General features: G+C 38.0%; 1 protein-coding gene across 2 annotated transcripts in view; it reads left to right on the forward strand.

The window, feature by feature from the left end:
* The window catches only part of LOC128743048 (nicotinamidase), an 83711-nt gene that overhangs the window by 8522 nt on the left and 48289 nt on the right, over positions 1 to 26900 (forward strand). The window contains exons 1-2 of one of the 2 annotated variants that reach the window (XM_053839557.1): positions 3882 to 3985; positions 21451 to 21524. In XM_053839557.1, the coding sequence (XP_053695532.1) occupies positions 3950 to 3985; positions 21451 to 21524 (110 nt within the window). In that variant the 5' untranslated portion in view covers positions 3882 to 3949. Of the gene's footprint in view, positions 1 to 3881; positions 3986 to 21450; positions 21525 to 26900 lie in introns of those variants that run through there. The other variant, XM_053839558.1, reaches the window with a different exon arrangement.

The following is a 26900-nucleotide window of genomic DNA, read 5'->3' on the forward strand; positions in this document are numbered from 1 at the left end:
TCGTTTTTAAGCTCTTTTATCACCTTCTTAACTTCAACTAGCGTTGGTGGCTCGACAGCTTGAGCATCTTCCTCAATTCGTATTCTGTGTCTGACGCTTTCCTCCCAGTTGGCCTCGAGGTATGATGCTGGCCTAATAAGCCAGTCATCATATGTTCGAATGTTGGCTGGGAGAGGCTGTTGGAATCAATAGGATTGTATAGCAACTGGCCCTGCAATATGCAATAAAAACAGAAGGTTCGATAACGGAATGTAGCACCTAGGCTTTGCTTTTTTGTCTGACGTTTTCTCCATTACCTATACCATTTAGAAGCTCTTCAAAGTGCCCTTTCCACCTGGTAGCCATCATAGCTTCGTCAGTCAACAGGTTTCCATCCTTTTCGTCGCACATCACAGGGACCGGGATGCTCTTATTCACCATACTGTTGACTATTTTATAAAAACTCCTCGCGTCGTTCCTGGCAAAACAACCTTCCGCCTCATTCAGTGGCACGCCTTGAGCCGATAGTCGCAGGATGTTCAACCGCATAGTTCTCTGTCTTCTGGAACTTGTTACGCTTGACAGCCTACCGCGAATTTTACATTTCACTAGGTAATGATCAGAGTCGATATTGGGCCCTCTGCGGGACCTGACATTTATGACGTCAGAAAAGTATCGGCCATCACCCAGCTAGCATTTTCACATGTATATAAAAGATCAAAATCAGCATTACGTACAGACATACCTGGTAATAAATCGTATTTAATGCGCAAAATTGGCATATCCGTACTATTTTGGAGGGGATATACGTGATTAGGAATAATTTCAAGCATTATGACTATACAAGTATTTATATACGTATTTATATACGATAATATCCGATTAAGCGCGCTTACTTCGTACTGCTATACAATTTTGTGCTGAAAATCATATTATTATCATTATATTATTATCATTATATACGATAGAAAATCAACTTGAGCCCATTTTATCAAGCTTCAGTTACCATTTCGAATTTGTTAGAAGATATTTACGATAATTTTCGTCATTGATATACGAGTTGGTGCTAGCTGGGCAATCAAGACATAGACCAAACTCGTGTATTGTCTTTGACCTTGAAATGCGGTCAGGCATTAATATTGATATTTTTTGGAAACGGTGGTTCTACAATTGATGGAGGGACGGTAGGGGAAAGTAATGAAAATCTTTTGGGGTCGATTTGGGAGCACGTATGTTTTATTAAGGGATTCATAAAACAATTCCTTCACATCATCGTATAGCTATAGTGGAAGCACTTGCCCTTGATCAAGCTATAGTTGAAGTATTTGTCCTTGATCCTCAACAGGCAGATACGGTCACTCACCGGCTTCCATCGAATGACTTGCTTCTTCAGCTTGCCCAGTACTATCAACCCAACGCCTGCCTCTGCTCTTTCGCCGCCAGCGGACTGCAGACGCTGTTTAGGCCGCTCTTCATGTAGAACAAATGAACCGATCGCCTTCAACAAGCTGAGTACGCTTATAGTAAAATGAATAAAAATCCATACTAAATTAATTAAATTGCCGGTATTTTGGCAACACTTGAAAAACACCGTCTGACTCCCTATTGGTCTGCTGTTGAAGTACAGTAATCCGCCGAATAGGCCCCTGGGTGGTGCTGTTTGCTCATCGCAATTTTTCAGCTTACTTCAAATAGATATAGCTGTTTTTTGGTTCAGAATTATTGTTAATTGAGCAGCTAAGAAATTACGGTGAGTGCACACGCTGTACCACCCATCGAGTTATTCGCGGAATTGCTTTATAAGTGTTATGGTTTGTATCGTATAGGCGCGTCCAGCCTGCTGGAAATAGAATCCATACAGGCTGGAAATAGTGTCGCAGGCTTAAAATACTCGCAATAACCTCATCACTTATCGCGGCTATAACTCAAATTTAAAAGCGTTTTATGAACACCAAAATGAACTGAAATATTCAGTAAATGTTATCCAAGACATTACTATGAAAAACTTGTCTCGAATAAATAAAGTTTCAACAAAATTCATGAATATTGTTCAGGCTACCGCTTAATAGGCTGAAAATACCCTCCCGTACGCTCATTTGGGGCTCAAGCCGGTGATAAAGTTTTGGTGTCCAATGGCGTTTTCCCTTTTCCTTTGAGTCTGTAATTGTCTCATTACACAGCTGATGGTTTAGAAAATCTCCGGGTTATGCATGGGAATCCAATCCGCTGATACTCGGGTTGTTAAGGACACTTTGATCAAATTTTACTTGAAATAAGTAGGTACATATAACTTCACGAATCATTTATTGTGCACTTCAAGGCAAAAATTTAATTGGTTACGATAATCAGATTCGCATGACGTTATTATTGATCTTTTATTCATTTTATATTGGCAGCATTATATTTATTTGTTTGAGTAGGTGTACTCATCGGAACGGTTCTTCATTATGTTGGGTGTATCAAAATAGCTTCTCCCTTTGGGTTTAATTTCCAGCACTGGAAGGTCGCAGAATAAAATAAATTAAATTGCCAGTACCATTATTTAAATATAGAAACCTGAACACATATGGTTTGAACAACAAACTGCAGTTTTTCCCTCGTTTGGCGTTGAACTTTGACTTCGTCTATAAATAAACCATTCAATGGAACCCGGCCGGGTTCGTCATTGCACGCATCTCTGTTGTTGAGTGTATGTATGTAGGTACGGGCGGCGAAATTACATTATCGTGCACTACGCTAGTCGGGCCAGGCCAGCCATCAGCCTGAGTGATGTCTATACTTGATTGAACCTATGCTGCTGCTGTTACCTCACTATAACAACGGCCAGACAATAGAAATCATGCGTCATGTTCTGGGCGCTCCTCGGAACCGACATCATCCAATTTTGCATGTTCCAATAAATTGAATTCCGTACGTCAATAGGCGCAATCTTTTTTTTCGACGGCCGGATATGGAAATGTCAAAGGTAACGCGAAATCGCTTCTAATCCATCACTAATTGTTATAGAATCGGACGTACTGAGACCGAATGACGGTGCTCATATAAAGCTCCAAATTTTAGGTTATTCTAGAAATTGGTCTGATATTTGCCGACAGTAGTTCACAAAAACAGAAAAAAAATTATCAAACCAGAGTCCAGAGTCGGAATGTGAAAAAGAACCCGAAACGTTGCTCAAAGAATTGTAATATGATCACAATCAATGCGAAAATCAACAGTACAGTACGACTTAAATTTTTTCCACCTGAGTGCATAGCACTCAGTACATAATATAATATTCATTTGATGATTGTATTCTGTAGCAGGCACCAAAAACTAATCAGTATGGGTAAACAAAATCGGTTTTAGTTATCGGTACTTATATCAGTCAAGCGGCCAAGCCTTTGCGTTAGTTGCGAAACACTCATTCGCTCGGCTGTAGAAGTGTGGCACTGCATTACTGCAGTTACTTAGTGTTTTTCAATAGTTTTCATTGAACGTACGATAAAGCAGCACGCGAAGTATCGAACAGCCATTCGCATATATGTATAATAAAATCATCACAGATTAAGCTAATCGTTGCTTTTGCTCGAGATGTTACAACAATAAGTTCCATGGCTTCCCAAGGGAAGCATCATCTCTCAGAGATTGTGATATGCATTTACAGAATTTTTTTGCATGAAATCTAGCAACGAATCTGCCGCCAGCTAATCGTCCGTAATTTGATCGAATACAAATATTTACGCCATATGTCTATGTTGTACCTTCCGCGGTAACACTCAGCGTCTGCAGTGTACCAAGAGTCCATCCAGTAGAGGCGTTCGGTTCGTAATCAGTTCGCTTGAACGCTCCAGTTGGATCAGTGTTCTTCTCACGCGGTGAAGTGAATGATAAACGGTTAGATTTTTTTTATTTTGGGCGTAAGTGATATCGTTGTTTACGGAAGTATACACTCAACACTCAACGTCATTGGTGATTGTAATAGTTTGGGGATATGAGTTTTGAAGAAGAAGAATTCGGATTTGATTCGGTAAGTATTCTGGTGTGCCTGCTGCTTGATTGACGCCTTGAGAATAGATTATTCCTTTTTAGTTTATAAATCTTTGCTAATTTTGTCTTCATTGATTACGTTGTTCCACTTTGTCCAGTCTCCTTTCTCGAATTTTATTTTCAAGCAAAACTAGTCATTTCTAAACTTGTGAAATATAACTTATTGATTGTTCAAATTATTATTCATTAGCAGGTATATTGATATATTCAAATATTGTCCCCCCGATAGTGGTCGTAAAAAATGGGTCGTAGAAAAAGACAACACAATGATTGTGGAAGGACTGTGATTCCATCGCGATTCTACTCCACTACCCTCCACTACGAGTTACTGGAATACTTAGGTATATGATTTATTTTTTTCCACTTGCCCTGGCAGGATCGTAATGAATAAGCAAAAACGTCTATAAAATCGCGAGCGAAAAAAAAGATATTGATTTTATTTATTAAATTTTGATGGCAATCAACAGTGTTATTGGCCACAGATTTCAATGCCAAGCTTATGGTTACACAGGTTACCCGTTGAATTTTCCGGTATCTGGTCAAAGTGTCAAGGTTTACATTAGTTTGCAGTCCAAAGCAACGCGAAAAATTCGCTTTGAACTCCCTGTATTATTCGTATGTCCTATGTTAATTGATGAGGTAGCCATATAAGTGCGCAATCTCCAAAATATGGCGAACCAATGAGCAATACAAAACTTTAAGGCGGTAAGGATTGTTGAAAGTTTTGGATATTTTTATTATGAAGCCTAACTGTCGCTTAGCAGAAAAGTTTTTTATCCATCAGAACTCTTAGGTCACTGATCTCATCGACTCTGTTGAGCTCAACCACGGAGCATTTTGGTACGCTGACAATATGAGTAAATGAGCTTACAGTCACCATCGAGACCATCGGGAACATCGATGAAAAATATCGTGAACAGCAAAGGTCCCAGGTTACTCCCCTGAGGTACTCCTCTCAAGTTATCACACGGTAATGAAATACATGCTCCCAATTTCACGCGTAGTATTCTATCACTAAGGCACTGGAGTGCCCAGGCTGGGGCACGCTGGGGTACGTACCCCATCTTCTCTATAAAATCTAACGTAAAAAACCTTACGTAAATTCCTTAAGGGATAACAAGAAAATACGGAGAATATTTACAATTAATAAACTAACTGCATAAAAAGAATAGATCCAGTTTTGGTACCAAAATATAGATCCACTTTCACATGAAATTTTAAGTCCAATTTCAAGTAAAACTTCTAGTTTAATTTTAATTCCAATTTCAAGTCGAATTTCATGTCCGAAGTAAATATTCAAATTCAATTTTAAATCCTATTTCAAGTTGAATTTCCTGTCTAACATTAAGTCCAATTTTAAGTCCGATTGGAGTTCAATTTATTGTTAAGTTTCAAGTTCAATTTCAAGTCCAATTTCAAGAGCTATTTCAAATCCGATTTCAAATAATTTTAACCCAAATTTTACGTCCTATTCCCCAGGTAACCAATACGCATTACCAATACTATTTAAATGAAGGCCAATAAGCATTTAAGTCACCTTAAATGCTACTTAAATGCTATTTTGGCAAAATATACGTCTACTTTACTGCCAACCTTCTTATAGTGCTGACAATGCTTATTTGCAGCTGATTACTGACACGAAGAATTTGAATAGAATTTTGGATGCCAATTTACAACACCTATGCAGCCAAAAAGCTGATATACAACTACGTGCAGTATAAAATGCCAGATATGCCAATAAGCGACTGATTTGATGCTTATGTTAATGATTATTGGTTACCTGGCTCATGTCTAGTTGCAAGTAAAATTTCAAATCCTATTTCATGTCCCATTACACTTCCTATTACTCCTATTTCATGCTTAATTTCAAGCCCAACTTCACGTCTTATTTTAAGTAGAATTTTGTGTATAATTTAGAGTGTAATTACGGATTCAATTTGAAGTCGAACTTTCAGTTCGATTTGAAATAAAGCTTCAAGTCCAAATTGGTCCGAACACAAGTCCAATTTAATGCCAATCTGAGTTCTATAGCAAATCAAATTTCAGTTTACTTTTAAGTAAAAGTGTCCAATTTTTAGTGCAATTGCAGATGCTATTACAATTTCAATTCACGTGTCGCTACAAGTCCTATTCAAATCGAATTGAAAGTCGAAATACAAGTCCAATTTTGAGTTGAATGCGCAGTCCAATTTCCAGTTAAATTTTAGGTCAGGCTTCACGTCTTAATTTACCAAATTTCAGCCCAATTTCTTATCAATTTTCAATCAAAATTAAAGTTCCATTTTGAATCTAATTTAAATTTTAGGTTCAAGTCCACTGGTTGGGGTGCGTGTCCCGCCTGCACTATGAAATTTAATGTGAAAAAATTCTCATAATACAACCTGGATTTTCCGCATTTTTAATATATTTGGCTGGTCTATTTTGCGATAAGTAAGTATTTACGTAAAAATAGAATAAAATGGAAATGGGAGCTTTAATTGGATCAAAATTGGATTTGAATTTGGACTGCAAATTCGAATTGCAAGCAGACATGAAATTGGACCTGAAATAGGACTCAAATTCGACTTGAGATCGATTCGACGCATTTGAAAATGATCTTTTTTTTGTTAGATTATAGTCACTTTACCAGCTTATGTCATTCGTGACTTCTGTGGGGTTGGGATTTGAAACCGGGTCCTCGGCGTGAGCGGCGTGAGTGCTGACCACTACGGCGGGACTGACCCCAACTGAAAATGATCGTCAAATCGAAGCAAAAGTTGAACTTGAAATTGGATACGAAATTTCACTTGAAATTAGGCATAAAATTGCACTGAAAATTGAATTGAAATTTTAGTTGCAACTGGACTTGGGAATTGAGCTTGAAATCGGACTTGATATAGGAATTATAATTGAGCTCAAAATTGGAATTAACCAAGCTTGATAAAAAAGCAAAGCCTTGGCGCCACATTCCGCTTTCGAAACTTGACCTTCTGTTTTTATTCGATAGACTTCGCAACGAGCTGTTAGAGTACGAGACAATATTGGGACTAGCACTACGATCCTATTGGTTCTAACAGCCTCTCCCGGCTGAGATTCGAACATACGACGATCAGCGTCGTACCTCGACACCATCTGGGCTGGGAGCCAACTTGAATCTAATTTGATATTGTACTCAAATTGGATTGTAGTCCGAACTAAAATAGGACTTGGATTTAAACCTGAAATCTATACCTATAAAGAAGGATTTCTGTCTGTCTGTCTGTCTGTCTGTCTGTATGTCTGTCTGTCTGTCCTGTGTTCCTTATAGAATCAAAAACTACTGAACCAATCGGCGTGAAAATTTGCATGTAGAGGTTTTTGGGGCCAGGAAAGGTTTTAGTGATGGTTAGAGACCCCTCCCCCCACTAAGAGGGGGGGCTCCCATACAAATGAAACACAAATTTCTGCATAACTCGAGAACTAATCAAGCAAATAGAACCAAATTTGGCATGTGGGTGTTTTCGGTGACAAGAATTTATTCTAGGGTAATTTGAGACCCCTCCCCTCTTTATAAGGGGAATTATAACTCCTCTCCCCTTTAAGAGGGGGGGTTTCCATACAAATTTCCTCATAACTCGAGAACTAATCAAGCGAATGGAACCAAATTTGGCATGTGAAAGTTTTCGAGGGCAAGAAAATTTTCTATGTTGAATTAGGACCCCTCCTCACTTTAAGTGGGGGGGCTCCTGTACAAATGAAATACCAATTTCCTCATAACTCGAGAACTAATCAAGCAAATGGAACCAAATTTGGCATGTGTGTGTTTTTGGAGACAAAATTTTTTTCTATGATGAATTGGGACCCCTCCCCACTTTAAGTGAGGGGGGGGCTCCTATACAAACGAAATACAAATTTCCTTATAACTCGAGAGCTAATCCAGCAAATGGAACCAAATTTGGCATGTAGGTGTTTTTGGAGGCAAGAATTTTTTCTATGATGAATAAGAACCTCTCCCCACTTTAGGAGGGGGGGCTCCCATACAAATGAAATACAAATTTCTTCATAACTCGAGAACTAATCAAGCAAATAGAACCAAATTTGGCATGTGGGTGTTTTCGGTGACAAGAATTTATTCTATGGTAAATTGAGACCCCTCCCTCTTTATAAGGGGAATTGTAACTCCTCTCCCCTTTAAGAGGGGGGGCTTCCATACAAATTTCCTCATAACTCGAGAACTAATCAAGCAAATGGAACCAAATTTGGCATGTAAAGGTTTTCGAGGGCAGGAAAATTTTCTACGGTGAATTAGGACCCCTCCCCACTCTAAGAGGGGGGGCTCCTGTACAAATGAAATACAAATTTCCTCCTAACTCGAGAACTAATCAAGCAAATAGAACAACATTTGGCATGTGGGTGTTTTTTTTGGTGACAAGAATTTATTCTATGGTGAATTGAGACCCCTCCCCTCTTTATAAGAGGAATTATAACTCCTCTCCCCTTTAAGAGGGGGGTCTTCCATACAAATTTCCTCATAACTCGAGAACTAATCAAGCAAATGCAACCAAATTTGGCATGTGGGAGTTTTAGATGGCAGAATTTTTTTCTGTGGTGTATTACGACCCCTTTCCCTTTTAAGAGTGTGGGCTCCCATACAAATGAAATACAAATTTCCTTATAATTTGAGAACTAATCAAGCAAATGGAACCAAATTTAGCATGTAGGAGATTTTTGAGTCTTGAATTTATTTTATGATAGTTAGAGACCCCTGTGGTAGGGGGATATGGACTCTCATACAAATAAAACAGAAATTTTTGCGAAACTCAAAAACTAATCCAACTCGAGAAATTCGAGACTCTTCCATAAAACATTAATCAATAACAAGACCACAAAAACTATCTATAGTAACACTAGATCATTCAGGACGAACCGGTCGCGAGTGTTGCCGGTGACCCGCCGTCGGAAGCGCCGCGCACTGGGGGGCTTGCAAAACTCGAGATAGTGACAAAGATCATCCGAGATTCATGATTTATGTACAACACAGGTTAATTTGTGGCAATACGAAGTTTGTCGGGTCAGCTAGTTGTATATAAAATTGGATTTAAGAAGAATACATACAATAAAACTTGGAAAGCGACATGCACATGAAATTAAACTTTCCGTTGGCATAAAATTTGATATGAAATTAGGAAAATAATGGATTTTAAATGGAAAATGGATTTTAAATTGAATCTAACATTATTTGCTTATTTCGCGTGTTCCAAAAGAATGTAAAATTTGTGATAATGTTGTGTGTTGTGGAAAAGACGTGTTTAGCAAACTAATGTACATTTTTGACGTAGGACTACGTCTTTGTTTACTATACTGGGACTGGGTAGCACTTTGTAAAAACGAAAAATAGAAGTGTAACGTTTGAATGAAATATTTCAAACGCTAATAGCTACTATACTACTGAACGAAACATAACAGTTAATATGTCGTTGGATAGATAAAATGTCCAGCAATTTTATAGTGACATATTAATAATAATTTTTTATACGCTAAATAGTGAAAATGTGTGTAAAGTTTTAAGGTCGAATTTCCTATACATTTCCCTTGTGATCGCCTAGCTTCACAGGCATGGACGACAATTAGATACACCAAAGGATTTGGATCCAAATGATAACCTTTGAGACCACATTGTAAACCACTCCCCTTTTCCAATCCAATTGGCAACATCGATGGCTATTGACGGCAACACCGACCCCGTAGACAAGCGGAATCAGCGGGCAATGGCCAACGTGAATCCCACACGATGCACTTTGCGTTACATTTTGCATTATCCCCATCGCAGACATGCGAAATTGTTCGATAGCTTGCTCAATCAGTGTCGGACAATCATTTAAGCAGCAGCAGCCGATATGGTTTCCTCCACCACCTACACTAGCTTACAAGTAGCAGTGGCAGTGCTAGTGCCCAGGGATGGTTCGATCACTTTGACTCAATTTTGATTCATTTGACAGTAGCGTCCTAACCGAACAAAATTTGACAAATTGATGTATAGGATATTTGTAGATAATAACTAGATCTACAATTTTGCTGGATAAAGTGTTGCTGTATCTTTTGTAGTTACGGTGCTACAATGCTAGTACCACATTAGTAACTAAATGAACGTTCATTTAGTTACTAAAGAGGTACTAGCCTTGTAGCGCCGTAACTACAAAAGATACAGCAACACTTTATCCAGCAAAATTGTAAATAATAACGAGTTCTACGAATGTCTCATACATAACTTTGTTAAATTTTGCTCAACTGAGACGGTAGTGTCAAATGAATCAAAATTGAGTCAAAGTGATCGAACCATCCCTGCTAGTGCCTATAAAATGGTACACTTGGTTCGCCGCCTGCTCATTTATCGCACGATCGCACTGACGGACGGTCAATATTTATCATCGACGGCTATTGGTGGCGAAACCAACGGCATTTGGCGGTAACACCGACAGCAATTGGTGGTAAAAACGATGGCATTTTGGCGGCAACACCGGCAATTGTAAGCCAATCCAAGGACTTTTGCGGCAATTAATGGCAACATCGATGACAATTCGTGGCAAACCCGATGGCATTTTGGCGGCAGTTTCAATGGCAATTATCCCAAACCAACAATGAAGGCAAATGGAAACGGATCGACTGACGGGCAGCAAATTCAGCAGCAGGCCATTGTGGTCTTAAACAGTTCTTATAAGAACTATAGTAATTGAAGACTGGAAAGATTTTTCTACACTTTCTAAATGGTTAACGTTCCATTTTGCGTTATACCATGGTAAACATGGAAAATGCTTGCTCATTCAGCGTCGGATACTCATTTGAGCAGCAGCAGCAGTCGATCTGGTTTCCCCCAACACCTACACGCTACACTAGCTTACAAGTAGCAGCGGCAGTGCCAGTGACTATAAAATAGCACACTTGGTTCACCGTCTGCTCATTTATCGCACGATTGCACTGACGGACGGTCAGTATTTACCGTCGACGGCTATTGGTGGGGCAACACCAGTAATTGGCGGCAACGCCGATGGCAAATGGAGGCAAAAACGAAGGAATTTCGGCGGAAACACCGGCAATTGGAGGCAAACCAAGGGCTTGGGAGGGCAATTGGTGGCAAGACCAAGGACATTTCGCGGCACCACCGGTTGTTAGTGGTAACATTAATGGCAATTGGAGGCAAAGCCGATGGCATTTTGGGGGCAACTTCGATCGCAATTATCGTAAACCAACACTGATGGCAAACGTAATAGGAACGACTGGCTAGCAGTAAATTCAGCACCAGGCCGTTGTGGTCTTAAACAGTTCTTATAAGAGCTATAGTAATTGAAGAATGGAAAGATTTTTCTACACTTTCTAAATGGTTAACGTTCCATTCGGATACTTATTTGAGCAGCAGCAGCAGCCGATCTGGTTTCTCCCACACCTACACTAGCTTACAAGTAGCAACGGCAGTGCTAGTGACTATAAAATAGCACATTAGGTTCGCCGTCTGCTCATTTATCGCACGATCGCACTGACGAACGGTCAGTATTTTGATAAAACTAATCCATTTCTACTTTACAGTGATTTGGTATTTCCTATCACTCCTCTCCTTAGCGGGCAACCATCATCCTAGAGTCTAAAGGACCGAATAGCGACATCCATCTATATATTGGCAACAGTAATTATAGTACTGATTTTTAAGAAGTGCAATCAGCTCAAATATAATTCTTTTCAGGGCCACCAAACAATTTCAAACGGTTTTTTTTTCAAAACCACCATTGATTCAATGAAGAATTAAATCAGTATATTTCGCTATTGTTTTACAAATAAACACTCAAACAATGATACTCACAGATACTCAAATATGCATATGCCATAAATGCAGTTTGCATTAGTCTTTGATCTAATGATCAGACATAAAGTTATATTTCATCGATTAAAACATGTTATCAATGTAATGAGTATTATATGACACAGTCCTACGTCACCCTTTCGTACAACCCTTAGGGCTGTATACCTTGTAGTTGTATTTCCCTATCCACTCCCTCTGTATCCTAACCTATGCGAATTGCGCGCTTTGTTGTGTGACTGGTGCAGTGTTGAGACATTCATAGCAGCAAAAAACTCAACGAGATTTCAAGCACAAGAGATTTCAACCTTGATCACAAGTGCACCTTGATCACATATGAATTTCTCTCGCTATTATACGCGATACCTCTGTTGCTATGCGATGTGAAGCAAATTCAGCTGTCAGCATTTTGCTTAATTCTACTTAATGGGAAATTAGCAGTCATTGACTTTTCGTCGAAAAGCTCAATTTCGGAAGCAGTTTTTGGGCCCAAAAGCGGGATTCTGTTGGTAAAAATGTAAATACTGCATTCTTCTAGCCAATCTAATCACATCGAATATATTTTCATGAACAGAATTTTTGTTTCAAACAAAAAAACTGCTTTTGAAATTGGCAGAATCGATGACTGCTAATTTCACCTTAATTCTATTCTGCTTAGAATCTACCGTCAGAGAAAAGATGCGAAAAATGCCGCACACATTCAGAATTAAGATGGTAAACAAATGGCGGAATTTACATTTTTCCTTCACTGGAATCGACATTTTTTTAACTAGAAAGAAAAAAGCCTAACGACCGCATTGTTCATACTGTTGCTAGAGTCAAAACTGTATTCTCACTTTGTTTGCTTTTACTACATATAAACTGCACCAACAAATTTATATTAAAAATTCAAATCTTAAAAATTATCTTATTAGTGGCAATTATGAAAATAGTCGTTTGATTAGGTTTTCTGAAATTTAAAACACTCTCTAATTAGCGTACACTTGTCCGCACTGGTAACAATAGTAAAACAATAGTGATAGTCGTCATTTAGATGCTTTTCAATCCTGTTTCGTCCCATCCGAACATGTTGTGTCCTGCCTGCTACCTTACTGTCGAGCTGCAATCGTTAAGGTTCGAAAACTGATTCACAGTAACCAATCTCGACCGACTGTGTTTTGTCCTGTCTGCTTTCTTATTCCTTATAAATTTCCACTATTTAACGATTGAGATGCAATCTTTACATCCATTTGAATCAATTCGAAAAGCAATTTCTCTTCGATTGTTGCGAAATTCTCGTTGATCCGTCAAGACTTGAGTAAATTTCAATGTGGACGGAAAGTGAAAAATAGCGGTAAATTGAAGCGGGTTTTCAGAGATTATTACTGATCAGGAACTCTGCTGATAATAGTTTTGGCTTTGTTTCGATATTAAAGTGCTAAAATATGCATATTACCTCGCTTTATTTTCAACTTAGCGATTATGAGAAATACTAAGATATAAACTTACAAGAATGGCATTCAAAAATTAGAAAAATTAGTAATATAAACTTGAATTTACCAAAAATTCAACCAGCAAACCGTTTTATTACACTTGTTTTATGATATTCCACATTTAGATTTTTCTCTCGGGTATCTGGAACATATTAATATTTATTGGCGTAGGCATTATATACTCAAAAAATTGTTTCCTTCTTAGTAGGAACATTAAAAAGCTGTTTACGGTGAATCTTTTTTTCCTTAAAAAATCTTTTTTTTCTTTATTTCTGCAAATTTTTTCAATTTGCATAAGTCTAATGCTCTTAATTCCTAGCGACATTTTCTTCAAATAACTTATTCATATATTAGAGTGCAAGAACAGACGCGAGTTGATCTCGTGATTTTCAAAGTTTTAGATAACTGTCTACTAACCGTGAGAGCGACACACCCGCACAATCACGTCAGAAGTCAGAAGCTTGAGCATGAAATTGTTTAATTTATTTAGAATTGTAGATTCAAAAAAATTGTTATTGTAAGTTAATAAGTTTTTGCTACAATAAGTCTCAACATTGTCTAGGCGTGTCAAAATTATACTAAATTACGATTCTTAAATGAACGGAAAAAATGTAACCGTAACTCGCTTACAGTTCCAAAAACTTATGAAGTTCACAATAAGGGAAATTTTCCCAACTGAAAAATAAACTAAAAACTACATCCACGGTAAACTTTTGCTCACAACTGCATCAGCAAGGTCTTCAAGCTTGGCAGCAGCTGAAACAGCAAGGAAAGCAGGGAAACTTTTCAAAAACAAAAAAGTTTCACTTGCTGAAACAAGAACCGTGTAGTACTACATCGCTTTCGGGGCATGATTATTACAATGTAGTAAAATTTCATTCACTAGCTAAAAAACTACTCAAAATTTCCATGACCTGAACACGAATTAATTGAAGCCACTAGTCAAACGCCGCTGCTACGGTGGACCAGCTGTGAGCCAAACTGACTCTAAAGCGCATGCTAAAAGCTCAATTAATTTTCCAATTTTCAACTTCGACTGGGCGAAGGATTGTACCGGTACCGGGAATTTCATCAGCGGTGTTTCATGCCAACGGCGTTTGGCACGTGAATAAATTTCAATGTCAAAAGTTTGCTAGCAGTTTCGTGAAGGGTTTCTTATTTTTCATTCAATTTATCATGTGAGCCATTCGCTCAAATCGTTCAGTAGCGCGGTGGTAGTCCAAGTACACCCCCGATGCTGCATTTGGGAAAACTTTGAATTAAGTAAACTTTATTATAAATGTGCTCGAAAAGAAAACAGAAGTTGCATTGAATAATGAAATTTGGAAACAAAAATCTATCAGCTTGCAGATTTCACCATAATTTAGACTCACTAAAATCGTTCAAGTGCATAAATAATAAACTTGGTAGCGAATACAATTCATCGCAATCAATCACAACTGCCCGTTCTCTCCCATTGGGAAAACGTCCTGCCTGCTCGAGAGTGTACCCTCCGTGACCTGGGTGGGAAATGCGCACGTATCCTGTCGGAAAAACGCTCGTCGTAAAGAGTGCGCTCTATATTTGACCTCGCGATTAGCTCGGCTTAGCACGCAATCCGGAGGAAATTTGCACTGATTCGAGAGTATAATCGCTAGGCGAGGCAGGACCGAAAGGTTTGCCATTTTTTGCCCATTTAGCGTGCAGCATAAAAGCCAGTTCTGTATCTGGATCTTATTTTTGGCTCGCAATCACCCGCGTAAATTGTTTCGGTCATGCGAAAATTTCTGCCTCGCGCTGCAGTCTGTCCGATAGGACGACGAGCTTGAACGGTTTATTTATTGGCCTCTTTTGTAAGTTATGATACGCTGGTCGCTGGTAAGAAATTATCATTACCGGTTGATTATGATGTAATCGGCGAATGGAAATAAACTGTTTTCTGATTTGTATATGTCTTAGCACTAAATCATTTTACCGATCGACGGAGTGCCTCTTGAAGGATCCAGCCGGTGAAGGATTTCGCATTTCAACCCGATTTTATTTGATGAATGAATACTTTCATATGTATATCTGTATAGCTGAAAGGATTCCATTTCTAAGTTTATTCTGGCGTTCATTGCGAAACACGAAGCGATTTTAACGTTAATTGAGAGATATTTCTCATGGAATGGACAAAATCATAAATGTCGTTTAATGGAAATACAGAGGTTTAGTGGCAAGAATGCCATTAGTAAATGAAAATATTTCTTTAAGACATTTGTAGGATTGAGCGAAGAAAGGTGTTTTATATTTATCCGAACCACAAACTTGAAGAAAAACACAGTATTTACATAGTTTTATTTCTTCGCATAATCTTTACTATAACTATTAATCTTTTGACTAGCTGTAACCCACGTGCGTCGCCTCGCATATGAATGAGAGCAAATCGAAGATACCTAATCTAAATTTCTATAATTTCGGCAAAAAAAACTTTTTTGATGTAATTCGCTACAACTGACATATCCGGAATATATGAACAAAACGCCTAAATGTAGCTCTAACACTCTGTAATTATATGAGATGCAACTACGTTACCGATGCTTGTCTTGATAGCAATCTAGATACAGGCTGGCAGAATTTGTTTGAATCTTCGCTTACATTTATGCATTAATTTGCCACTGTGGTGCTGGAATTTTAACCAGAGTCTTGACATCGGCAAAGTGAGGCGAGGTGTACCTGCGACGTTTGAGGCTGTTTTCAATTTTCGTGAGTTTCAGCTAAAATCATCGGGAGTAATAGTGTTATACAGTTCTGGCCCAAAACATTGAGTTTCATGAACATCTACCTGCTTCAAAACTTTACATCTCAGGAACCGAGGATCGTAGCGCAAACAATTGATAGAAAATACAAAATACAAAATACAAAATACAAAATACAAAATACAAAATACAAAATACAAAATACAAAATACAAAATACAAAATACAAAATACAAAATACAAAATACAAAATACAAAATACAAAATACAAAATACAAAATACAAAATACAAAATACAAAATACAAAATACAAAATACAAAATATAAAATACAAAATACAAAATACAAACTACAAAATACAAAATACAAAATACAAAATACAAAATACAAAATACAAAATACAAAATACAAAATACAAAATACAAAATACAAAATACAAAATACAAAATACAAAATACAAAATACAAAATACAAAATACAAAATACAAAATACAAAATACAAAATACAAAATACAAAATACAAAATACAAAATACAAAATACAAAATACAAAATATGTACAAAATATAAGAAACAAGAAACAAGAAACAAGAAACAAGAAACAAGAAACAAGAAACAAGAAACAAGAAACAAGAAACAAGAAACAAGAAACAAGAAACAAGAAACAAAAAACAAGAAACAAGAAACAAGAAACAAGAAACAAGAAACAAGAAACAAGAAACAAGAAACAAGAAACAAGAAACAAGAAACAAGAAACAAGAAACAAGAAACAAGAAACAAGAAACAAGAAACAAGAAACAAGAAACAAGAAACAAGAAATAAGAAACAAGAAACAAGAAACAAGAAAGCAGAAAAAGCACAGAAAAAAAAACAGAAAGCACAAAATGCAGAAAGCAGAAAGCAGAAAAAGCAGAAAGCACAAAAAGCAGAAAGCAGAAAAAACTGAAAGCACAAAAAGCAGAAAGCAGAAGGCACAAAGAAGAAAGCAGAAGGCACAAAGTAGAAAGCAAAAAGCAAAAAGCAGAAAGAAAAAGAAAATGCAGAAAGCTGAAAGCAGATAGCAGAAAGAAAAAGAAAAAGCAGAAAAAGTAGAAAGCGGATAGCAGAAAAAGCGGAAGCAGATTGAGCAGAAAAAAACAGAAAACAGAAAGCAGAAAGCACAAAGCAGAAAACAGAAGGCATAAAGTAAAAAGCGGAAAGCAGCAAACAGAAAGCAGAAAGCGGAAGACACAAAACAGAAAGCAGGAAGCAGAAACCAAAAAGCAGTCACCAGAAACCAAAAAGCAGAAATCAGAAAGCAGAAACGAGAAAACAAAAAGCAGAAAGCTGAAAGCTGAAAGCAGAAAGCAGAAAACAGATAGCAGAAAGAAAAGAAAAAGCAGAATGCAGAAAGCAGAAAGCAGAAAGCGGAAAGCAGAAAGCAGAAAGCAGAAAGCAAAAAGCAGAAAGCAAAAAGCAGAAATCAAAAAGCAGAAATCAAAAAGCAGAAAGCAGAAAACAGAAAGCAGAAACCAGAAAGTAGAAAGCTGAAAGCAAAAAGCAGAAAAAAGCAGAATGCAGAAAGCGGAAAGCAAAAAGAGCAGAAAGCAAAAAAAAGCAGAAAGCACTAAAAGTAGAAAGCAGAAAAAGCAGAAGGTAGAAAGAGCAGAAATCAGAAAAAGCAGAAAGCTGAAAGAAAAAGCAGAAAAAGTAGAATGCAGAAAGCAGAAAGCGGAAAGCAGAAACCAGAAAGCAGAAAGCTGAAAGCAAAAAGCAGAAAAAAAGCAGAATGCAGAAAGCAGAAAGCGGAAAGCAGAAAGCAGAAAGAGCAGAAAGCAGAAAAAGCAGAAAAAGCAGAAACAGCAGAAAGCAGAAAGCAGAAAGCAGAAAAAGCAGAAAAAGCGGAAACTAGAAAGAGCAGAAATTAAAATAAGCAGAAAACAGAAAGCTGAAAGAAAAAGCAGAAAAAGCAGAATGCAGAAAGCGGAAAGCAGAAAGAGCAGAAAGCAGAAGACAGAAGGCAGAAAGCAGAAAAATCTGGAAGCGGAAAGCAGAAAAAGCGGAAAGTAGAAAGAGCAGAAATCAGAAAAAGCAGAAAACAGAAAGCAAAAAGCAGAAAGCAGAAAGCGGAAAGCAGAAAGCAGAAAGCAGAAAGCAGAAAGCAAAAAGCAGAAAGCAAAAAGCAGAAATCAAAAAGCAGAAAGCAGAAAACAGAAAGCAGAAACCAGAAAGCAGAAAGCTGAAAGCAAAAAGCAGAAAAAAAGCAGAATGCAGAAAGCAGAAAGCGGAAAGCAAAAAGAGCAGAAAGCAAAAAAAAAGCAAAAAGCACTAAAAGTAGAAAGCAGAAAAAGCAGAAGGTAGAAAGAGCAGAAATCAGAAAAAGCCGAAAGCTGAAAGAAAAAGCAGAAAAAGTAGAAAGCAGAAAGCGGAAAGCAGAAAGCGGAAAGCAGAAAGCGGAAAGCAGAAAGAGCAGAAAGCAGAAAAAGCAGAAACAGCAGAAAGCAGAAAGCAGAAAAAGCAGAAAAAACGGAAACTAGAAAGAGCAGAAATCAAAATAAGCAGAAAACAGAAAGCTGAAAGAAAAAGCAGAAAAAGCAGAATGCAGAAAGCGGAAAGCAGAAAGAGCAGAAAGCAGAAGACAGAAGGCAGAAAGCAGAAAAATCAGGAAGCAGAAAGCAGAAAAAGCGGAAAGTAGAAAGAGCAGAAATCAGAAAAAACAGAAAACAGAAAGCAAAAAGCAAAAAGCAGAAAGCAGAAGACAGAAGGCAGAAAGCAGAAAACAGAAAACAGAAAAAAGAAAAAAGAAAAAAGAAGAAAGAAGAAAGAAAAAAGAAAAAAGAAAAAAGAAAAAAGAAAAAAGAAAAAAGGAAAAAGAAAAAAGAAAAGAAAAAAGAAAAAAGAAAAAAGAAAAAAGAAAAAAGAAAAAAGAAAAAAGAAAAAAGAAAAAAGAGAAAATAAAAAAGAAAAAATAAAAAAGAAGAAAGAAAAAAGAAAAAAGAAAAAAGGAAACAGAAAACAGAAAACAGAAAACAGAAAACAGAAAACAGAAAACAGAAAACAGAAAACAGAAAACAGAAAACAGAAAACAGAAAACAGAAAACAGAAAACAGAAAACAGAAAACAGAAAACAGAAAACAGAAAACAGAAAACAGAAAACAGAAAACAGAAAACAGAAAACAGAAAACAGAAAACAGAAAACAGAAAACAGAAAACAGAAAACAGAAAACAGAAAACAGAAAACAGAAAACAGAAAACAGAAAACAGAAAACAGAAAACAGAAAACAGAAAACAGAAAACAGAAAACAGAAAACAGAAAACAGAAAACAGAAAACAGAAAACAGAAAACAGAAAACAGAAAACAGAAAACAGAAAACAGAAAACAGAAAACAGAAAACAGAAAACAGAAAACAGAAAACAGAAAACAGAAAACAGAAAACAGAAAACAGACAACAGAAAACAGAAAACAGAAAACAGAAAACAGAAAACAGAAAACAGAAAACAGAAAACAGAAAACAGAAAACAGAAAACAGAAAACAGAAAACAGAAAACAGAAAGCACAAAGCAGAAAGCAGAAGGCACAAAGCAAAAAGCAGAAGGTACAAAGCAGAGACCAGGAAACTAAAAACCAGAAACCAGAATATAGAAAGCAGATAGCAGAAAGAAAAGAAAAAGCAGAATGCAGAAAGCAGAAAGCGGGAAGCAGAAAAAGCGAAAAGCAGAAAAAGTGAAAGGCAGAAAGAGCAGAAATCAGGAAAAGCAAAAAGCAGAAAACAGAAAGCAGAAAAGCAGAAAAAGCAAAAAGAAAAAACAGAAAGCAGAGAAAGCAGAAAGCAGAAAGAAAAGCAAAAAGCAGAAAAAGCAGAAAGCAGAAGCGAAAAACAAGACATGCTAAAGTGAGAAACAAGAAACAAGACAATTTTAATTCTTTATTTTAGAGGTTTCCGGTCTGCGGTGATTTCGCCTTGATTTTTTTTGTCATTCAACTATTTCTAGTACGTAGTAGGAAAACTAAAACAAAAAAGTTAGGAAACAGAAAATAACAAAGATAAAAACTAGGAGTTTTTTAAACTTGTTTCAAATTCAAATTGATTTTCTCTTTCCTCTTTATTTCCTGCTTATAGTGACGCTCCTATGAGCAATTATTCTATCTCTATCACAACAGTAGCCGACAATTTGTGCAAATTGACTTTTCGGGAAATCTATTCTAACGTCTTTACGATCCGCCAGTCATGTATTGATTACGGCACTTCATTTGAATGTATGTGCAATATTGAAAGCATTACATTGAATTGGAGCTTAGAGTAGTTAAGACCGAATTTGCCATGTGTCGTTTGAGGTAGTTGAAGCGTGAATTTTTTACGAATTCGCCGTAGCAGTTCCTGACAAAAGAAAGTTTGAATATTATTGAGATAAGCACCGTCGCGAATGTGACATTGCAGAAGTGGTGCGTGGAAGAGTCGACTTTTGCAAGCAACTAGATTATTTCAGGAACTTTTGTTAATTCAAATGGAAAAAAATCTGTTTATTTATTGTACCACTTCTTTCAATTTCAGTAAAATACATGTTCAAATGTTTAGAAGCATTTATCTTAACTGGTACAATGCAGCGTGAGAGGCTTTTTCCATATGTTATCAATAAATTCTGGGTCCCTCACGGAGGCAATATGGGACCATTGCTCTTTGGATGTTTTTTAAACGACGAGACACTGAAATGCGAGATGTTTGTTTTAATAATGGTAAAGTCGAAAACAGTAGAAAAAAGTCTTATGAAGATTCGTGTGTAATTGTGTTTTTTGGTTGTTTAAAGATTAGTTGTCATATAAGATTGTTTTTTTAAACCCAATCAATTCAAAAGTTGAAGTTTTTTTATCTTCGGGAACAAGTCAGCACGGCAACGACGAAACGGTTCCGGTTGCATGCACAAATGTCTGCAAACATTGACAGCGCATACTTCGCCACTCAATCGAAATTCTCCATCAAATCTGAATGAACCGCCGCGCCGGCCCGGCCCGGTCCGGCCGGTCTCATTGTGGAACTTCGAACCCGAAGCAGTTAGATTGCTCGCGGTAGGTACCATCAGCGACTCACATCTTGTTTATCCGGTTGCCATAGGATTCGCGGGTGTTATTTCGATAAACCCGGCCGTACTCTTCGGCTTCGGCCCATCTTTGGTTGGAGGGCACCGTCGTCGCCTTTGCTGGCCATTTTACTTCCGCAGGGCAGCGAGTTCAAATGCGCTGTCGTTGCGAGAATTGACTATCCAGTTCGAAAGTGTAGTTTAAAAAGTTTAAAAGTTGAAAAGTCGAGCGCAAAAGTGTTGTTTGTGTCATTTAAAACTGAACTGTTTTCTAACTGAACAAGAAGTGATGTAAGTTTTCCGATTTTCTGCTTATCTATTATTTCCGGTAATCTGCTGCGGCTGTTACGGTGTGACTCGGTGTGATTTGCGTTCCCGCTTGTTGTGCCCAACCAGGCGTCGGATTTCTTCGGCCACGACCCTAAGACGTTGGCCATGGATGCTTGCTTCACTGCGTTCGATAAGGATGGGTAAGTTCACAATTTTTACGATATAAGCTTAGTTTATCATCTTGCCGGAAAGCGTTTGGTTACGGAAAGTTACGAGTACATAAACAAAAGCTCTCAACATGTAGTTAATTTCATTTAACGACACATTTCCATTGTCGTGAACAGAGTGGTTCTGAAGCATTCGAATTCGCACATTGTTTATGTCGTCCCGATGGTGATGGGCGTAAGGTTTACCCAGGGACTGCATAAACTGTCGTATGCTAATTAATGCAATACGATGTAACTCACAACAGAAGCCTTAACAAATTTCGAATACACGAAAAACAATTGTACATTCATTCCCTCACACAATACTAGCCAAAAAATACAAATGTGACGTAACTTCTAATGTTGTTATGTAATTATTATGCATCGTTTTATTGGCACAAGCATATTTAGTGATGTACCTATTTTCCGCAAACTATAGTTCAATAAACTGCAAATGCAAATTTTCGATAAAATATTCGCATTTCATGTACCGGTTTTCTACGCATATTAATACTTTTGATGTTGCCAATTATTAGCACCGTGAAATTGTCGGGAAAACTGTTGCGGAAATTGTGCTCCTACCATTTGCATTGCATTGTGAGTGTGCCTGGCCTGCATCTGAAATAACCGCCACGAGGCAGCAGACCGTTTAGGAAAACTGAAACGTGCTGGCGGGAGCCATAAAACGTACGTACTTCACTCACTGATATGGGTGATGCAGTTTACGAGCGAGCAGCTATATTATGTCAAATGGAATTTCCGTGCAGTGTTTCCCATAGCAAGAAATGTGTATCATCATGCTGCAGTGCCACGGCAATATAACCCAAATACGCATATGAATCTGATTAGTGGGAAATATGAGTTTCATATTCGCTGAGTGGATTTATATTCTTCGAAGGGGAAATGAAAAGTTTAATAAAAAAAAAGCTGCGCTGGATAAGGTTTATAGTTTTATGAGTGAAGCATCTCTGAGAATGAAGTTTAATAAAAAGGATTGCTGGTGCTTTAGCAAAATCTCAGTATATTCTAATATTTATCTTTCGTCAATGATTTGAAAAACAGAGTAACTTCATACTGAATATACGAATAATTTTCCACTTTTATTTACAGCTTATGGTTCTTTTTTAATAGTACATAACTGACATACGCCGAATTAAAATGTCCAGTATGAAAGAGAAAATACTGATGCGTACAGGACACTAGTGAAGATTATTAATAGACCTTTCCGAATATTTTTCTGTTCTGTCCGACCATGTTTCGTCCTGTTTCGTAAGCTGCAATGGTCATGGCGCAGTTGGCACTTCGCATTTGAATATTTCCAAGTAGGCTTTTACGGGCTTAGCAACGTGAGGCCGATTATTGTCACGCTGTAGAATCATTTTTGTGCGTCTGTTCGTATCGTGGGCAATTTTCGCGCAGTTATCGTTTTAATAGCATCTTTCCTTTGGATTGCTATATTGAATTCATTTTCCATCATCAGTCCTGATGCGTTCCTGTTTCCCACTGGAGCTCTCTTAGCTTCAAATTATAAAGAACACATGCTCTTTGTTTCTCGATCATTCCCATGGTATCGCTTGGGAGTGGTTTTTCTTGTCAACCGTATCCGACATCTTTTTCCATCATCATCATATCCGATGGTGCTTTGGTTGGTTAATATTTTCCGATGGGTAGAAAATCTGGACAATTTGGCTGATTCATACTTTTCCAATCAAATTAGCATTATTAGCATTATTCTGCATTGCCTTTTACGATATCCCAGCTAAAATGGCCTCGTGCCTGTAGAGGACTACCGGTCTTCTTAGTGTTTTGTACATGATATATCGAATACGGCGCTGAAGCTTATTAGACCTTAGGGTATTGTGGAGTCTGTAGTAAGCACGACTCCCGGCAAGAATACGCCTGTGTATTTCTGATCTGCATTTGTTATCTGACGTCATCATCGAGCCGAAATACACAAATTTGAAACAGATAATTATACAATTTATCAAACGTGACACTTAGAACGAGAGCGTATGAAAGTAATAAGCCTATACTCACCACTGCATGGTGGATCCAAGATACTTTTCTACTATTGACTAAGATATTGACGCGTCCATAAAGTACTCTCATTGTTTTTAGTATTAACGTTACCATTATCTGAAAAAGCCATGTCACGGTCCCCCAAAGGACACCGGACCGGAATAACTTCGGGATAATCTGGCATATGGCCGCGACATGTTGGAATTATGAAAATAGAAAAAAATTTCGGCAAAATTTTCAAATTTGGTAAAAAAAAAAATTGAAAGACAAAAGAGTTACGATTGTTTTAGTGATTTTTTCTGTGCCAAAAATGATGTAGACCTTAGAGGGACTATTGTAGGATTTGCAGAGTCTTTTGCGTTCCAGCTTTGATTTCTTTGCGACGCGTGTATCAATCCAATGAAATTTTTACAACTAAGTAAACACTCCTTCAAGATCTAAACGCTGTCATTAGTTTCTTCGCACGACAACTAGAAGCGCTGCTGTAACTAGAACGGTGCGGTCAAATGCTAAGTGGAACAGCTTTTAGTATATGACGGGAAAATAAAATCACTGATGTTGAAGCGGTTGGCTTGAGCTTAGTTAAGACGTCTTACTTACTTACTTACTTACTTACTTGCTTACTTACTTCATTGGGTTGCCGTCCTAATTCCTTGGACACCGTGTTCTCTCCTCCAGCTCTCGCTCCATCTGGTCTAATCATCTTGCTCGGTGCACCTCTGCTCGTGTTGTCCCTACCGGATTTGAAGCGAACATAATCTTTGCAAGGTAGTTGTCCGGTATTCTTGCAACATGCCCTGCCCATCGTATCCGTCCAGCTTTAGCTGCCTTATGGATCAGGTATCAGGTATCAGCATCTTTGGCTCGAGCAGCACGTTCCTCACAGTCATGTGGTAGATTTGTGCCTTGCCCATCTTGCCCGTGTCATCATTTACCTGATGAGGGCGGGAAGGAAAACAGGAGAAATAGGAAGGGGTGGATGCTAGCTTCGCCGGTGAATTGAATGACCGTTACATTACTGCCCAAGCGGTGTCGGTCGGCCTTGATTCCGCCGACAAGCAGCATTCCACAGCTTTTGTCGATGTCGAGGTCGATGATAGCAGATGCGGCTTTGAAGTCACAAACCAATGGTGCGTGCGAACTCTGTATTCACAGTCTTTTTGTAGGATCTACCGCAGTGTAAATATTTGATCTGTTGTTGACCGTCCTTTAACGCAGCCGGCTTGATAGATTCCCACAAATCTGTTCGCAATTGGTGATAGACGGCGGAAAATGATTTGGGACAGCACTCTGAAGACGACGTGGAAAACGAAGATCACTCGATAGTTCTCACAGTCCAACTTGCCGCCCTTGGTTCATGACGCCTTAGATATGTCGAATTGGATTTGATCAGAATATGTGTCTACATGAATACAAATTGCTAATTAAAAGTTTCTGTTACGTAGTCTTTGTACAAACCTGTGCGATGGATGTCCGATATCGAATAGCTCTTCCACTATCAAAAATGTTCTAATGCAAGCAGTTACAGGCTCGTTACAACCGAAAGCAGTGCGATGAAATGGTGCTTGCAGTAATCCGGTCGATCTTAGATTACGCTGTGAAGCGCGAAAATCCATGAGTAACAAAAGCCTGAGAGAGTCGATTTCACCATTTATAACTTTTGCCACAAACACTACCTGCTGGATTCTACGTCGGTGTTCAAGTGAATCTAGGTCAAGAAGACGGCAACGATCCAAGTATGGTGGGAGCTCCTCTGGATTACGCCACGGTAGATGTCGCAAAGCCATCCGGATAAATTTTCTCTGCACTCTCTCGGCACGTAAGTTCCACGATACTTGCTGAGGATTCCAAACTAAGCTACAGTTCTCAAGCAGCGGTCGAACTAGGGCGCAGTATAGCGACTTGAGGCAGTGGAGATCCTTGAAGTCCCGACCAATTTTTGAAATAAATCCAAGCTGACGCATTGCTTTCGAGATAATTGATTCGCGGTGTAAGTTAAATGTGAGCTTAGTGTCCAGCAAAATTCCAAGGTCAGTAACATGGTCAACTCTGCGCAATTCAGTTCCATCTATCCGATAATTAAAAAGAATCGGAGTTTTTAAACGGTAAAAACTCATCACCTCGTATTTCGCTACACTTATTGTAAGCCAGTTTTGTTTACACCATATAACAAATACGTCGAGCAAAACTTGAAGGCGGCGACAATCCTCCATTTTTCCAACAGCTAAAAACAGTTTCAAGTCATCAGCATACACAAGTCTGCAACCAGCACCCAATAGGAACGTAACAACGTAACAACGTTGAAAAACAGCGAGAAAAGCAGCGGGCCCATATTGCTACCTTGCGGAACTCCAGACATGTTCGTAAACTGCGAAGAAATACAGGATCCAAGCTTCACACGCAGCACTCTTCCACGCAAGTATGAGCTAAGCCAACAAATCATCTGTTGAGAAGCCCCCAGATGGGAAAGTTTACGCAATAATATGGTATGGTCAATTCTATCAAAAGCAGCTTTCAAGTCCGTGTAGATTACATAAACTTGCTTCTTGTTCTCCATTTCCGAAATACAAAACGAAGTAAATTCCATCAGATTCGTGCAAACGGAACGATCAGGCATAAAACCATGCAGCGCTGTGGATATATAGTTCTTAGTGCGGGACAAAATCACTCCACTCACGATTATCTCGAACAGTTTTGACGCAGCAGAAAGGCTCGTAATTCCGCGAACTGCAATTGGATTGGATTTGGATTAGATTTGGATTGGATTTGGGTTGGATTTCGATTGGATTTTGCATGAATTAGGACTGGATTTGGATTGGATTTGGTTTGGACTTGGATGAATTTAGATTGGTTTCGGATTGAATTTAGATTGTATTGGATTTGGATTGGATTTGTATTGGATTTGGATATGATTTGAATTGGATTGGATTCGGATTGGATTTTGATTTGATTTTGGATTGGAATTGGGTCGGATTTGGATGGAATTTGGATTGAATTTGGATCGTATTTGGATTGGACTTTGAATGAATTTGGATTTGGAATGGACTTGGATAAATTTGAATTGGATATATGATTTGGATTGGATTTCAATTCAAGTTGGATTGTATTTGTATTGGATCGGATTTGAATTGCATTTGGATAGGATTTGACTAAGATTTGGATTGAATTTGTATTGAAATGGTTTTGAAACGAACTTCGATTGGGTTTGGATTAGACTTGGATTGGATTTTGAATGAATTTGGACTGGATTTAAATTGGATTTGAATTGGACTTCGATTGGATTTGCTTTGGATTTGGAATGGATTTGGATTGGATTTGGATTAGAATGGATTGAATTTGGATTGGATTTGG

The sequence above is a fragment of the Sabethes cyaneus genome, chromosome 3, assembly GCF_943734655.1.
Source record: "Sabethes cyaneus chromosome 3, idSabCyanKW18_F2, whole genome shotgun sequence".
Classification (NCBI taxonomy): Eukaryota; Metazoa; Arthropoda; class Insecta; order Diptera; family Culicidae; genus Sabethes; species Sabethes cyaneus.